The sequence below is a fragment of the Citrus clementina genome, unplaced genomic scaffold (genome assembly GCF_000493195.1).
Source record: "Citrus clementina cultivar Clemenules unplaced genomic scaffold, Citrus_clementina_v1.0 scaffold_1, whole genome shotgun sequence".
NCBI lineage: Eukaryota > Viridiplantae > Streptophyta > Magnoliopsida > Sapindales > Rutaceae > Citrus > Citrus x clementina.
Window position 1 is genome coordinate 1,632,575 of NW_006263303.1, and position 15,803 is coordinate 1,648,377.

Consider the following 15,803-nt stretch of genomic DNA (forward strand, 5'->3'; position numbering starts at 1 on the left):
AAGCTCTCGGCATTTGGAAAAGAAGAAAATATGGAATAAAACCTTTACATTTGGAATATAAATCTTATCTGTGTACGTAATATATGCTCTTGAACAGTGAATGAGGATACTTGGCATGAACTCCTCTCTAGCAATCCACCATCTTTATTTTTGATGAAATATTTTTAATTACTATAATGACTAACTTGGTGGGATTTGATTGGTTGATTAAGTCTGGAAATATTATAAACCATAAATCAATCCAATCAATTTTGAGCATACAAAAGACATCCCCATCTTCTTTTGAACGTTCAATTCGCGGGTAAACACATTAGAGACGCGACCAATCTTGGAATTAAGGTGCGGGCTTTGCCTTCAAATTTATTCGTTTCTTATCTTGACTCTTGTAGATTCCTTTTTTAATTGAATTGATGCCCGGCACAAATCCTGCTGAGTCATGCTAATCTGCTAATGATGCTTTTTATTAATTTCACGTAACTCTTGACGCCTGTTAATGCAAATGTGAATTGACCCAATTCCAATTATTTTATTTGGGTTTTAACTTTTACGTGTTTGATGGTGATCCTAGTATTTGATCAGCTTGATAACAATTATCAGTAAAAAAAAAATGTGTACCCCGAAAGTAGTTTACGATGCTTCATCCACAGTTTTCCTTACAAAATTTTAAATTTTAAAAATTTTTCATCGTCGATCCCTTAAATTTTCGTCCATGTATTCCTGATCATATATCATATTACGTTATTGCATAAATATTTAATAAAGAAATTTACAGATGTAACAAAACAATTAGAGATTTAATAAAGAGTAAAAGTATTATACCAAACGCGTCGTTGTATCAAATTATTTTTCAATATAAACGTTTGCATTGAAAAATGACTTATCTACTGTGTATATATTCCCGTTTACTATAACTATATCATTATTAAGATTTTGAAGAGGGTAAATTATATGTAGATATTTTAAGTGAATAAGAAGCAAGAGATGATTAATCATCTCAAGGAGAAAATGAGCACAAAACATACTTGACAGTTGTCATAATTCACACATTCTAATTTGGTTTAAATTATATTACAATAAATTTCTAATTTTGTTACTTTTTTAAAAAAAAATTTATTGTGAGGTTTTTTTTTTTTTTAACCACGAGGTATTTTGGGGATGGTCCCAACTGTGGGAGGCATCTTTAAGCTTGTACTACAACTCAGATTAAAAGTCCTCACTTGAATCGAGAGACACATATTCTCTCAACAAAGACGACTTCCATGCAATTCGAATTAAAGAACAAATACAGTTAAGGCACTTAAGGAGACTCCATCGACAATCGAGCCAACACTTTTTTGGTTATTGTGAGGTTTTTAACGTGAGTGGGGGCGGCATGTACGTGATGTGTCACGATTTTAGAGAATCAACACGGGCACTCCCAAATAAAAATAAAAGGAAAGAATAATTAATACAAAGTTGCAAAGTCATTTCCAGAGAAATCGCAAAGTCGAAAGTTCAAATTATATAACGAAAGCAACGCGAAGCGCGAGCCAAGCAGCCTCTCTCTCTCTCTCTCTCTCCCCGTCTCGCTCTCTCCAAATAATCTTCCCACTCACTCTACTTGACTCTTCTTCCACAACATTCTCAAAGAAACTGCTACACAGTGTACATAACGTAACATAATAATAACTGCCATCCTCACTCGTTAAGCATGCACAAACAGTAATCTCTTATTAATTTTTTTGTTTGTTTGTTTGCTTGTGGAGTTGGAAATGGCGGGAAACGACTGGGTTAACAGTTACTTAGAAGCGATCCTGGACGTCGGTCCGGGAATCGACGACGCAAAATCGTCGCTGTTGCTTAGAGAGAGAGGGCGTTTCAGTCCTACTCGTTACTTCGTCGAGCAAGTCATCACCGGCTTCGATGAAACCGATCTCCACCGCTCTTGGATTCGAGTACCTTTTTCTTTCTTAAATTGTCTTTCTTTCTTAATTTTATTATTCCTATTATTATGATCGTCTATTTCTAATGTCTAGGCTGCGGCTACGAGGAGTCCGCAAGAGAGAAACACTAGATTGGAGAACATGTGTTGGCGGATTTGGAATCTGGCTCGCAAGAAGAAACAGGTTTTTGTTTTGATTTTGCTAGTCTTTTCAATTCTTCTTCTTGCTTTTTTTCCGCTTAGTTTTAGCTATTCACATTGTAGTTTAAACGTTGAAATTTAATTTTGAGAATTTGTTCTGTTTTGTTGCTGTGCTTCGTATCGTACGGATTTTCACATCCGTTATTGGATCACGTAAGAATCCTCAGGTGCAGGTGCAGATGTTCGTATTCTCAAGGATCACATGCAATTTGTGCAATTTCTAACGAAGTTAAATAATAAATCGGAGATGACGGCCAATTGCATACTAGTTCGCTTTATTTCGCTTAGTTTATGCTCTGTTTTCACTATTATTATTTTTTTAATAATCTCATTTTAGCATGACAGTGTGAATGTGGCACATAGTTTCAATTTTTTTTTTCCCCACAGATATATGTGTTTTTCAAATACTCAATTGTTTTTCAATTATTTATAGATTTGTTAACTTGATTCTACTTCTCTTTCAACTCAAATATAGATTGAAGGAGAGGAAGCTCAGCGTAAAGCTAAACGCCGTCTTGAGCGTGAAAGAGGCCGCAAAGAGGCATCTGCTGATATGTCGGAAGACTTATCGGAAGGAGACAAAGGAGACGTGTCTGGTGAACTTTCTGCCCATGGTGGTAGCACCAAAGGAAGAATGCCTAGAATCAGTTCAGTTGATACGATGGAGAATTGGGCCATTCAGTACAAGGAAAAGAAACTCTACATTGTGTTGATAAGGCATGCGATGCATTTAATTGTGATCTCATGATCTATGAGGATATACGGTGGTTTATTCTGAATTCAGTTTTTTATTATAACTATAAACAGAAATCTAGGATCTTTTGATTCAGAGCTTATCAATTCTCTGGTTTTTAAGATGGTTTTTGTAGATTTTAACATGAAATATTTGTGCAGTCTTCATGGCTTGATACGCGGTGAGAACATGGAGTTAGGTCGTGACTCTGATACAGGGGGTCAGGTAACTTTCAGAGATAACTTTTTTTCCTGCTACTTTTCTGATAATCAACACTATCATTAGTGTTGTTATATACTACTCTATTCCTCCTGGTGAAGTTTGGAATATGGTGTTTCTAACAGGTTAAGTATGTTGTAGAACTTGCAAGGGCATTGGGTTCAATGCCAGGAGTTTACAGAGTTGATTTGCTGACAAGACAAGTATCAGCTCCAGATGTAGATTGGACCTATGCTGAACCATCAGAAATGCTGAATCGAAAAAACACTGAGAATTTGATGCATGGGCTTGGGGAGAGCAGTGGTGCTTATATCATCCGTATACCTTTTGGCCCAAAAGATAAATATGTACAAAAAGAACTTCTTTGGCCTCACATTCCTGAATTTGTTGATGCTGCACTGACCCACATCATTCAAATTTCCAAGGTTCTGGGTGAGCAAGTTGGTTCTGGACAACCAATCTGGCCGGTTGCAATTCATGGACATTATCCTGATGCAGGTGATGCTGCTGCTCTTCTATCTGGAGCTCTAAATGTGCCAATGGTTTTTACTGGGCACTCACTGGGGCGAGATAAGCTTGAACAACTTTTGAAGCAAGGACGCCTATCAAGGGATGAAATTAATACAACATATAAAATAATGCGACGGATAGAGGCTGAGGAGCTGTCTCTTGATACCTCTGAGATCGTTGTAACTAGCACCCGACAGGAAATAGAAGAGCAATGGCGCCTTTATGATGGATTCGATCCAGTACTGGAGCGTAAGCTCAGGGCAAGAATCAAAAGGGGTGTAAGCTGTCATGGCAGGTTTATGCCTCGTATGGTTGTAAGTCTATAATTTTTATCTAAAACATGTTTAGTTATTTATTGTAGTGTACTTTTCTTGGTTCTCTTTATCTTAAATATTCATAATAATGTTCAGGTAATTCCTCCTGGAATGGAATTTCATCACATTGTTCCACACAACGGAGATGTGGATGGGGAAGTGGAGAGAGATGAAGGCGGTCCTGCCTCTCCAGACCCGCCAATATGGTCCGAGGTTATAATAGTTCTTTCTTCTTTTAATCCAAAAAACAAAGAAGTTCTTTCTTTTTCATCATTTTGGTTGTGATAGCCTCTGTGCTGCTGTCTGTTGATCTTTTCTATTATTTTACTACAAAACAGGAACTACAGAATGTTGAGGATCTTTTCCCTTGCGTGCACAGTAGAGATTCTGATTACAGTACACTGACCTTGGAACTTTTGAATTGGCAGATAATGCGTTTCTTTTCAAATGCACGCAAGCCTATGATACTTGCCCTTGCCCGCCCAGACCCTAAAAAGAATATTACAACTTTGGTCAAGGCATTTGGAGAATGCCGTCCTCTGAGGGAGCTTGCTAATCTTGTAAGTTAAAAGTCTTTGATCTGTTCCTGACTAGTGCATCCATCTTGCAACACTTCTGATCCAAAGTTCCTCCTTGTCCTCTGGATATTGATGCCATTATTTACATAATTTTTATATACCTGTTTTCTGACTATTAACTTTTATATCTTCTGTTGTTGCAGACACTAATAATGGGAAATCGAGATGATATTGACGAAATGTCAGGAACAAATGCAGCATTGCTTCTTTCCATTCTTAAGTTGATTGACAAATATGATTTATATGGCCAAGTGGCATATCCTAAACACCATAAGCAGTCTGATGTTCCTGACATTTATCGTCTAGCAGCCAAAACGAAGGTAGAGTTTGTGATGGATTCTTCTAACTTGAAGCAAGAACTGGATTAGCTAATTGTAGTAATACCCCCTATGCTTTTTAACTACTGATGTATTAGCGACATAACTTTTCATGTAACATGACCCATAAGCTATCTGCTTCCTTTTGGATTCAATTACTTCCACAGAAAGGAAAGATCGTGATTTGTTTTAAGTTGCTCTAGTATATATGTCATTCAACTTTTACCATGATGAGATTTATTTTTACTTTCATCTTTCTGGTGGGTGGTGTAGGGTGTATTTATCAATCCAGCTTTCATTGAGCCATTCGGACTTACGTTAATTGAGGTTATTCTCTCTTCTAGTGTTTACAATTTTTCATACTTCTGATTTTAATTCTTCAACAAATTCATCATAAGCTCTTTTTACTTTGCAGGCAGCAGCTCATGGTTTGCCCATTGTTGCCACAAAAAATGGGGGTCCTGTTGATATTCATCGGGTTTGAACCATCCCCAGAGCCTTCTTATTGCTTAGCTTGTCTATTTATTTAATTCTAGATTGAAGTTCTATGCTTGCTTTTAAATAATGACTATGAACTTGCGGCAGGTTCTTGACAATGGACTGCTGGTAGACCCTCATGATCAGCAGTCTATTGCTGATGCTCTTCTTAAGCTTGTATCTGATAAGCAGCTTTGGGAAAGATGCAGGCAGAATGGACTTAAAAACATTCATCAGTTTTCATGGCCTGAGCACTGTAAAGCATACTTATCTCGTATTGCCAGTTGCAGACAGAGGCAGCCTAGGTGGCAGAGAAGTGACAATGGACTTGATAATTCTGAATCCGATTCACCTGGTGATTCCTTGAGAGACATACATGATTTATCTTTGAATTTGAAGCTGTCCCTGGATGGCGACAAAAACGAAGGTGGTAGCACTCTTGATAATTCTTTGGATACTGAAGAAAATGCTGTTACTGGGAAGAACAAATTAGAGAACGCTGTCTTGGCATTGTCAAATCGAACCATAGGAGGAACACAAAAGGCAGATCATAACATTGCTTCTGGTAAATTTCCAGCATTGAGGAGGCGGAAGTATGTTTTTGTTATTGCTGCAGATTGTGACACAACGTCAGATTTTCTTGAAATCATTAAAAAGGTTGTTGAGGCAGCAGGGAAGGACAATTCTGCAGGATTTATCGGGTTTGTTTTGTCAACAGCATTGACTATCTTAGAGTTACACTCTCTACTGGTTTCGGGAGGTTTAAGCCCATTAGCTTTTGATGCTTTTATCTGCAATAGTGGTAGTGAGCTGTACTATCCATCGTCAAGCACCGAAGATAATCATGGGCTTCCCTTTCTGGTAGATTTAGATTATCATTTTCATACAGAATACCATTGGGGTGGAGAAGGTTTAAGGAAGACTTTGGTTCGTTGGGCTGCTTCTGTCAACGATAGAAAGGGAGAAGAAGGAAAAATTGTCGAGGAGGATGAATCGAGATCAACTATACATTGCTATGCATTCAAAGTAACCAATCCACAAATGGTAATTCTTTTTCTTATTGTACAACTGAAACTCACATTTTTCAGTGTCTGCATTTTCGTTAATATCTACTTTCATCTTCACAGATTCCTCCAGTTAAGGAACTCAGGAAACTGATGAGAATTCAGGCACTTCGATGCCATGTTATTTATTGTCAAAACGGTACCAAGCTTCATGTGATCCCTGTATTGGCTTCTCGATCCCAAGCTCTCAGGTAAATGTGCAGTGTTTCAATGGAGTGGCTAGATACTAGGGGTTAACATGACCTAATGTTGCAATTGTTTTGTTATGCTTGATGAATCTTTATGCAGTTATGTAACCAAATTGAGTGAACATATATTTTCAGGTATCTCCATGTTCGTTGGGGCATAGACTTGTCGAATGTTGTGGTCATTGCAGGAGAATGTGGGGACACAGATTATGAAGGCTTGCTTGGTGGAGTTCATAAAACTGTGATATTGAAGGGAGTTGGTGAAAGTGCCCGTAAGCTTCATGCCAATAGAAACTATTCTTTAGAGGATGTCATTTCATTTGACAGTCATAATGTTATTCAAGTTGATGAAGCGTGTGACAGCTACGACATAAGAGCATCACTTGAAAAATTAGGGGTACTCAAGGGGCAGTAATTCTCTGCTCCTCATGTATCGTGTAAGTAACGAGACGAACGAGAATGTACTGATTGTTAGCTGCCTTATAATGAGAAGATTAGTTTCCAATGTTATTGCCTCCATTGCCTGTAACTTGTCTCGGCTCCGAAATAGTTTGTCTTAAGACTTGCCCACTGAAGCACCCAGCCTCTCAAATTTGATGATCGGTGAATGTTATAGCAAAACATGAGTGTTGCGATATTTGCTCTCTTTAATTAATTTGCTATAAACTGTCAACAAAATCAAACTTGCGGCTTCTTTTGTCAGGTAGCGGTCAACGTCGGCCGAACTCATATAACTCCATACGTCGACTAATCCAATGATGATAGCTATAGAGCGTATAATATAAGTCTATTAAGTGTATAATCAATCGTAATCATTTGATGAGCGGGAGGGTCTCTATTTGGAAACAAATTAATAACTCACAGCAAGGGTAAGGGGCTAGTTGTGAACAGTGACATAGAGATGTGATGAATTTGGAAAGTGGCCATTGATTGATTGGTTCACATGGTGTTGACATCGGACAAAGATGTTTAATTGGTTCCACAAACTAAATTTTCTGCCGTAACGAAATATATTTGTTACAAGTGTAAAGACGATACCAAGAAATTATCTAACAATTTCATCCGATTTAGTAATAACCACAAGTGCGCATTTCAACTCCGCATTGTTGCAACAATAGAAGCAAAATGTGCCCATACATGCCCCCCCGGGCTTTGGGGACTTCGTTTAAGAAAGTGTAGCTTTTCCCATTTTTACCATGGATTATTACTTAGAGGTAGCCAAAAATGGATTGGGTTGAAAGAACTTAACTGAACTGAACCCGATCGATTTCAGAACTAACTGAAATTTCGGTAATTTGGATTTTGTTTGGAAAATTTCACCTAGCATTTACTTGCTCCAGTAATCGGATGAAGATCACTTAACCGTGAGATAGATGAGCCCGGAAGAAATATCTGAGTGCGTAAACTAACTATCTTATAAAATCTAATCACAATCAATTGAATATCAATACAACAAGAGGACGTGCCAAAATCAAAACGAGAATGCATGATAAAATCACGTGCCAGTACGCACCGAATCCAAATATATAGTACTGGAGGAAAAAGAGACCCACATCAATCCACCATATATATCGTCTTTCATGAGTCATGCACAATGATCATAAACTGAAATTTCCATTTCTTCACGTTTTAAAAAAGATTTTTTTTTTTTCTCTCCATGCAAAAACTTTTAGATGAAAAGAAAGATCTAGTTAACAATGGCTGAGTTCACATTTGCTTCCCCAACTTTGCTCTACCCAATAGTCCTTCTTATTCTCATTTTCTCGTTGATCAACCAACATTTCAATTTCTTCCCTTCTTCTGATCAATCACTTAATCATGATAATCACACTCATATCTCGCAACAAAACCCACAACCCTCTCTCTCTTATTTCGGAATACCAACTCAAAATGCTTACAAGAGTGTTGGCAGAGTAAGCAACTCAAAACCGCACCTAATAATTGCTTAAGCTTATTACCTTATACTCTGATGTTTTCGTTTACTTTCTTTTACATATGTTTTATTTTGTTCTCTCCATAAGTACAGAAAAAGAACCCATTTGAGAGAATGCAAAATGGGTTAGCAAGAGCAAGAGCAGCTATACAACAAGCGTCTCGATCACACACTTACATGCCGAACAAGGAGGAGAGTTTTGTGCCCAGAGGATCTATTTACATAAATCCTTTTGCCTTTCATCAGTTAAGAATTAATTTCCCTTTTTCTTTTATTTTCTTGTTGTGTGTTGGCTGACTCAGGTTAGTGCTTTCGAGTCACTTCAGTATATTTTAGGTTAAAAAAAAAATATATCTGAAGATAATGCTGAGTTTTATTAAAATTCGGAATTCCAGATTATCTTATCGTTTGTTTTGTGATTTTTAAGTTCAAAAGAGTGTTGACTTTCCGACTATTCCCAAATTAAAATCAAGTTAAAATCATCAAATGAGATATGTTTTGGATAATTTTACATATATAGTGGAAATCGAGATTGCCTTTTTTAAATTATGGTTACTTGTAGAATTGTTTTCGGGTCAAATTACGTTGGCATTGTGACCAATAAAATGGTTTGCAACTTGAAATTCATCTAAATTGTGTCTCCAACAAAATTCAATTGAGTAGGAAAAAAAATGTCAAAATCACTTGAAATTCTCATTAATTAGACGGTCTAGATCGATTAGTACCAAGATGGGGTATCATAGTCGAGTATATCAGCATGGTTTTGTAAAATGGAGCTCATTTTGTTGAAATTCTCTAATTTTCTGTTACACTTCAAAATTTTCATTGTTGACACCCATGTTTTATATTATTGTAATTAGTAAATCATTAATTTTACGTTACTGTACATAATATATCCCAGTATTATATAACATTTCTTATGGTAGTTATGAAAAATTTTATCCACTAAGATCTGCAACTTGTTTAAAAATTAAACCCATCCTTTGTGTAACCTAGAACAACCGCAATCTTTAGATTCATTTATGAAAATATCAGAAACTTGAATTTATTCATCTGGTCCCCCTAAACATTTTAGTGAGAAAAGAAACTAGTATGCATACTATCAAATAGAAAAAATTTAGAATATTTTTAAAGTATTATATCAGTCATATCTCAATCATATATCAAAAAAATGATGTTACGACATATATGCATTTACTTTGAAGAACCAATATACAATCACTGGTTATATAAAATTTAATTGCACATGTCATACATTGCATTAATTAATTGTATTATCTCTGATTTATTCTCGAGCTCTTCAATGCACACGCATCAACTTATTGTACGGTAGATACACATTACTTTAACATTTGAAAATGAAACAGGAGTCACATACAAATGGAGAAGCGATTTAGAGTATGGGCATACAAAGAAGGAGAACAACCCCTCTTTCACAGAGGGCCAATGAATGACATTTATTCCATCGAGGGCCAGTTCATTGATGAATTGGAAAGTGACAAAAGTCCTTTTGCAGCCTCCCACCCGGACGACGCCGTTGCATATTTCATCCCTGTTAGCATCGTCAATATCATACGATACGTCTACAGACCTTACACTGATTACTCTCGCAAGAGGCTGCAAAACATCGTCAAGGACTACATTGATCTTATTTCGAGTAGATACCCTTATTGGAACAGAAGCAATGGAGCTGACCATTTTTTTGTTTCTTGCCATGATTGGGTATACTTTTATTAAAAACCTAATTGTTGACTTCCTTCCTATGTAATATGTGGGGAGTTTCAAACAATATTGCATTGCAGTTCTGATGTAGCGGGACAATCAGTTCTACTCTACCATGTGGTAGAATAGTGGATTGTAAAAGACGGCCATCTCTAGGTCCCAAAATGAGATCTAAATTCATTATCATAAAAAATGAATGAGTCTCACCTGGGGACTCACTGCTGTGCCACATGGCAGAGGTTCCCCCTAAGTTATGTCCACATACTAATTCTAATGATCTGTGTGATGTTACAGGCGCCAGAAGTTTCAGCTGCTCACCCAACGTTTTACAAGCATTTTATCAGAGTTCTTTGCAATGCAAATTCCTCAGAAGGGTTCCACCCTGTGAAAGATGTGTCCATGCCGGAAATTTACCTCAAACGCAGGATATTACGACCGCCACAGCTCAGCCAGGCCTCTAATAACCGCTCAATCCTCGCCTTTTTCGCTGGCGGTCCTCACGGATTCGTGAGAGAGCTGCTGTTTAGATATTGGAAACATAAAGATGATGACATTCAAGTTCATGAGTATCTCCCCCAAACCCTAAACTACACTCAGCTAATGGGTCAAAGCAAGTTTTGCCTCTGCCCTAGTGGTTATGAAGTTGCAAGCCCTAGATTGGTTGAGTCTATATATTCAGCGTGCGTTCCAGTGATCATCTCTGATCATTACGTTCTGCCGTTCAGTGATGTTCTCGATTGGAGACAATTTTCCGTTCACATTCCGGTGGAAAAGATACCGGAAATTAAGAAAATTTTACAAGGAATTTCTATGGAAGAATATTTAGAAAAGCAGAAGAGAGTTGTTCAAGTTCAAAGGCATTTTCTGATGAACAGGCCGGCTAAGCCCTTTGATTTAATGCATATGGTGATGCACTCAGTGTGGCTGAGGAGGCTTAACATAAGGCTCCACGAGCTGCAGTATTGATTGTGTATGCAGGACGCCACAATCATGCATTTGAACACAATGAATGCATAATGTATGATCATATTAATTGGCTTCTTATTAATTATATGGTAGGATTAGAGGGTTCAATGAATATATTTTTTAAGGTTTTATTTTACGAGTATAGTTAGGGATTATAATTACTTGTGCAAGTTATTGTGTAAGAACGGATGTCATAGTTCTAATATTGATTCCATGAGATATCATCGCAAGAATTTTCTTCAAAACATTCATAATTAGTATTTACGAATAGTTCTTTTTGTTTTCTCCAAGAGAAATTTTTGCGAAAGTGATGACTTTGACTTTGGTGGGGTTGTGACTTCGTCCTTGACTTGAAGTCGGTCAAGCAATATTTGATGAAATGGGGATTCACACAATTAATAATGATGAAGATTTAGTGATTTCTTGTACCGCCGGTGAGGAAATTTCTCCGTTGATTATTCTGTAGGAGTAATGCGCTTTGCAAAATTGATGGGGACACATGGTGTCAAATGTCGTTCATTGATCAGATAGAAGCTTCACATTAATTTTGTAACGTGGTATTTCAAAAGCACCAAAGATTTTCTTTGCCCTATCCTCACGCATGGTTTCTTTGTATCAAATTAATGTCATTTTGACCAACATAAGTAGGGAATGGTTTTAACCAGTCAATTAAAATATAACGTGTAGAACTTAGTTTACTAGGTAAATCCCCTCTAACTGAATGAGGGTGATTTTATAATTTTGGAACACATGGGGTGGTTTGATTTAAATTCTAAACAATTTATTTTTAAGAGACGGAACTTTACCATCTCAATTAAATGATCCCCAAAATATTTTTGAAATGATAAATGAATAATTATATAAAGCTTCGGTGTATGTTACGTTAATTTTAATTTTTTTGAATAATAGTACTCTGTTAATATTGCAGAGACTTAAATCTTCTAACGAAATAATTATTGACTGCTTAAATTTTATTATTTAAGTCAAATTAATTGTCATATTCTACAACACGTAAATTGATATATCTTAGATGATATTAGGATATCATTTATCAATGATATATCTTAGCTCATCTAAAGCACATTTTCCACAATTTGAGGCGCATTGATTAATATTTACAATCGAGGAGTGACCCGCAAGCAAGTATGTTGCTGGTACTACTCTTTAACCAAAAAAAAAAAAAAAACCGGTTTATTTCAACAAACAATAAAACAAAAACCAAATAGAATCACCGAAGTTACAAAATCACCCTTAGTCAATCGGTTTTATAGGGGGTTAAATAGGTCATTACACATTCCTCCTCTCACTTGGCTTGAAATTGAAATAAATAGAAACTCCGCCTCTCCCTCAAGTCCCATCCTCAGTCCCCGCCTTTTCAATCTCTCTCCAAAATCAGACAATTTTCCCGAGAAACCAAAATCTCGCCAACCAAACACCTGCATTAAATGGAAAATTTCCGCGGATACCTCCTGCCAGCTGTGTCCTTGCTCTTTGCTACGTCCGTCCTCTTCATATTGATCCTTTCGTCATCCGACTACTTCAGCTCCTTCAGCATGATCAGCTTCAACTCAACCGCTTCAAATTTTGAATTTAAATCATCGGTACCAACCGCTGATTTGCTCAGAACCGTTTCAGTTTCCGATCATGAAATCCAAGCCGTTCGTTTCACTGGATCTAACAACGTTTTAAAGGTGAAATGACGACGACGATCATTCACTCATTCTCAATTTAAGTGTTTTTTTTTCCTTAAAAGAAATGACAATAATAATTAATCTCATCTATTGTTAATTAATTATTCAGCGAGAATCATCAGCACGAGTGTTGAGTAAAAACGAACAGCTGAAACAAGGACTGGCTAGAGCGCGTGCTTCAATTCGCAAGGCAGCTTCAACTCGAAACGTAACATCAATCATCAAAAACGGTGTCGATTTCGTTCCTAGTGCGGCCATTTACCGTAACCCCGGCGCATTTTATCAGTAAGTAGTTTACTTTGATTATGTTTTAATTAATTAATTAATTAAAGCTTATAATGAAGGTTTTGGAACTGCTTTGCTTCTAAGCTACCGCCGGCCAAGGCAAAGAGAGCATAAGTGTATCGCAGCGTTAGTTTTTCTTGTAACTGACGCATGCATGCATGGTGATGGTGTGCGTATATACATATAGTGCGCACTACGCACTCACTCATTGCTCTGGATCAGTTTTACAATTGATTACTTGTTTTGTGCATCATAGCTACTGCAAAAACGCGGCGCTGCTACTACACATCTTTATTTTCACACACACATATGTATGCATGCATGCATGCATGTATATTACACAATATCATGATATATGATATATTATTAATTTATTAAGAAGACGGTGAGATGATGTAACAGGTTCAATTAAAATTTGTGAAAATTTATCATCCATCATAAATGGCACATCATATATCACAAATAGTATTAATTCATTATGGATATTAATGATATCACAATTACGTACGGACTCTTGTTGTCGTTACAATCATATAATGTTTTAGGATCCTTAGACTCTAATTCTGATGCAATCAGTGAGTGGTTGATTGTTCACAAAGAAAAGCCATTTCTAAGGTACTTTATGGATGTACTTTAGCCAAAGAGTGTTTTTACACTTGTAAGTAATCTATTTTATAAACTCATTCATGATAAATGGCTTGGCATCATGATACGAGTAATTAAATATATATATATATATATTTCTTTGTTTTTCACTCTTTCAAGCATTGTATGCCCCGTTCAAATAATTTCGGATGAATTTGCAAAAATAATTTGTAATCAGTGTTGCTGTTGGTAATTGAGTGCCTGTATATACGTATATATATATATGCAAATTCTTCTTCTACATATATTATATAATATAATAAAGTCATAATATATATTTTTAAAATGTAGGAGTTATGTGGAGATGGAGAAGAGATTCAAGGTGTATGTGTACAGAGAAGGAGAGCTACCCATAACACACTACGGGCCATGCAAGGACATCTACACAATAGAAGGAAGGTTCATGTCGGAGATAGAGCATGGAGCCAAGAGGTTCAGGACGAGTGATCCACATCGAGCCCATGTCTACTATTTGCCATTCAGTGTGGCGTGGATGGTCAAATACCTATACAAACCTCTTACTTATGACCTCACTCCACTGAAGCAGTTTGTAGCTGATTATGTTAAAGTAGTCTCTTCCAAATACCCCTTCTGGAATAGAACTTGTGGGGCTGATCACTTCATGCTTGCCTGTCATGATTGGGTACGTTTCTTTACCTCTTCCCAATTCATATATCTCAAGTACTCTCTTTTTTCGGTTTCGGTTTGTCTTACGCTAGAAGACTTTGCGTACATGATTTTGTCTGCCTTTTTCTGAGCTATTATAGCGCTCAAATGTTTAGCTTTCTCTGAAGGTTTTTTCGCCGAGTGGAAGTCACTTTTCTGGAGAATATATCTTTAGATTGAAATCTGAAGTAAATCATTTAGATCTAGCTATTTGATTATTAGATAGATATCAAATGGAATTTCGATGATGGATTGAATAACGAAGACATATATGTGTGTGTGTCTTTGTTCTTTCTGCTTATAGTAAAATTAATTAATTTATGACTCTTTATGTTCCGCTATGATTTTAGTATTGAAACTTTAATTAAAATCAGACATAAATCTGATTTTTAATAAATATAACATTATGTAATTTGTGATGAGATATCAAATTAGACTATGGTTTTTCGTTATTTTTTTAAGTCAAAGATATAACTAAAAGAAAAGTGAATAAATACTTTTTTAAAATTTATGAAATTTGTTACACAATTTTTTTAACATCTGAAAATGAACTTCAATTTTCTTGCAGGGTCCCCATGTATCAAAGGGCAACTCCCACCTTTACAACAACTCAATCCGAGTCCTCTGCAATGCCAACACCTCCGAAGGCTTCAACCCCCAAAAAGATGTGACCCTCCCAGAAATCCACCTCTACGGTGGCTATGTGTCCCCAAAACTCCTCTCTCCGCCGCCATTCAACGCGCCACGGCCTTATCTCGCCTTCTTCGCCGGCGGACTCCACGGCACCATCCGTAGCATCCTCCTCCAGCACTGGAAAGGCCACGACAAAGATCTCATAGTTTTCGAATACCTCCCAAAAGACCAAGACTATTACTCATTCATGCTCAAGTCCAAGTTCTGTCTTTGCCCTAGCGGATACGAAGTGGCTAGCCCTAGAATTGTTGAGTCTATTTATGCCCAGTGTGTCCCCGTTATCTTGTCACAGAATTATGTACTGCCGTTCAGTGATGTGCTGAGATGGGAAGCGTTTTCGATTCAAGTTGATGTGTCCGAAATTCCAAGGCTAAAGGAGGTGTTGATGGCTGTTCCTGAGGAGAAGTACAAAAGGCTTAAGGAGAATTTAAAAGCTGTGAGGAGACATTTTGAGTTGAATCACCCGGCTAAGAGATTTGATGTGTTTCATATGATACTGCATTCCATATGGCTTCGGAGGCTAAATATGAGACTTGGGTAGCTTTATAGATTACATATTTAGAGACCTGAAAGACTTTTCTAATCTCAGTACAATTTTGATTGACTCTACATGTGCTTATAGGAGAAAATTGACACCTCACTGCCACATTTTAAAATAATGACTTAATTTACAACCAAAG

General features: G+C 36.8%; 3 protein-coding genes across 3 annotated transcripts; all 3 read left to right on the top strand.

Annotated features, from left to right (window-relative positions):
• The first annotated feature begins 1,723 nt into the window (after window positions 1-1,723).
• On the top strand, window positions 1,724-7,029 carry LOC18054473 (probable sucrose-phosphate synthase 1). The gene is made up of 13 exons (XM_006450320.2): window positions 1,724-1,934; window positions 2,016-2,105; window positions 2,598-2,839; window positions 3,017-3,080; window positions 3,200-3,898; window positions 3,995-4,111; window positions 4,327-4,458; window positions 4,620-4,796; window positions 5,067-5,120; window positions 5,209-5,271; window positions 5,379-6,314; window positions 6,398-6,525; window positions 6,658-7,029. Exons 1-13 carry the CDS (start codon window positions 1,752-1,754, stop codon window positions 6,935-6,937), a joined length of 3,165 nt encoding a protein of 1,054 aa, XP_006450383.1. The 5' UTR covers window positions 1,724-1,751; the 3' UTR covers window positions 6,938-7,029.
• Window positions 7,030-8,328: 1,299 nt separating this feature from the next.
• On the top strand, window positions 8,329-11,152 carry LOC18054474 (probable glycosyltransferase At5g11130). Its single transcript, XM_006450321.2, has 4 exons — window positions 8,329-8,435; window positions 8,549-8,700; window positions 9,823-10,177; window positions 10,472-11,152. The coding sequence occupies exons 2-4, from the start codon at window positions 8,570-8,572 to the stop codon at window positions 11,141-11,143; spliced, it is 1,158 nt and encodes a 385-aa protein (XP_006450384.1). The 5' UTR covers window positions 8,329-8,435; window positions 8,549-8,569; the 3' UTR covers window positions 11,144-11,152.
• Window positions 11,153-12,516: 1,364 nt separating this feature from the next.
• LOC18054475 (probable glycosyltransferase At5g25310) lies at window positions 12,517-15,693 on the top strand. The gene is made up of 4 exons (XM_006450322.2): window positions 12,517-12,834; window positions 12,944-13,119; window positions 14,056-14,407; window positions 14,999-15,693. The coding sequence occupies exons 1-4, from the start codon at window positions 12,589-12,591 to the stop codon at window positions 15,662-15,664; spliced, it is 1,440 nt and encodes a 479-aa protein (XP_006450385.1). The 5' UTR covers window positions 12,517-12,588; the 3' UTR covers window positions 15,665-15,693.
• The last annotated feature ends 110 nt before the right edge of the window (window positions 15,694-15,803 follow it).

Excerpts from the sequence above, each read along its gene's own strand:
- LOC18054475 (XM_006450322.2), top strand. The coding sequence starts at position 12,589 with ATGGAAAATTTCCGCGGATACCTCCTGCCAGCTGTGTCCTTGCTCTTT. Across the intron at positions 13,120-14,055 it reads AACCCCGGCGCATTTTATCA|GAGTTATGTGGAGATGGAGA; the intron begins GTAAGTAGTTTA and ends TTTAAAATGTAG. Across the intron at positions 14,408-14,998 it reads TGCTTGCCTGTCATGATTGG|GGTCCCCATGTATCAAAGGG; the intron begins GTACGTTTCTTT and ends ATTTTCTTGCAG.
- LOC18054474 (XM_006450321.2), top strand. The coding sequence starts at position 8,570 with ATGCAAAATGGGTTAGCAAGAGCAAGAGCAGCTATACAACAAGCGTCT. Across the intron at positions 8,701-9,822 it reads AATCCTTTTGCCTTTCATCA|GAGTCACATACAAATGGAGA; the intron begins GTTAAGAATTAA and ends AAAATGAAACAG. Across the intron at positions 10,178-10,471 it reads TTGTTTCTTGCCATGATTGG|GCGCCAGAAGTTTCAGCTGC; the intron begins GTATACTTTTAT and ends GTGATGTTACAG.
- LOC18054473 (XM_006450320.2), top strand. The coding sequence starts at position 1,752 with ATGGCGGGAAACGACTGGGTTAACAGTTACTTAGAAGCGATCCTGGAC. Across the intron at positions 4,797-5,066 it reads GTCTAGCAGCCAAAACGAAG|GGTGTATTTATCAATCCAGC; the intron begins GTAGAGTTTGTG and ends TGGGTGGTGTAG. Across the intron at positions 5,272-5,378 it reads GTCCTGTTGATATTCATCGG|GTTCTTGACAATGGACTGCT; the intron begins GTTTGAACCATC and ends AACTTGCGGCAG.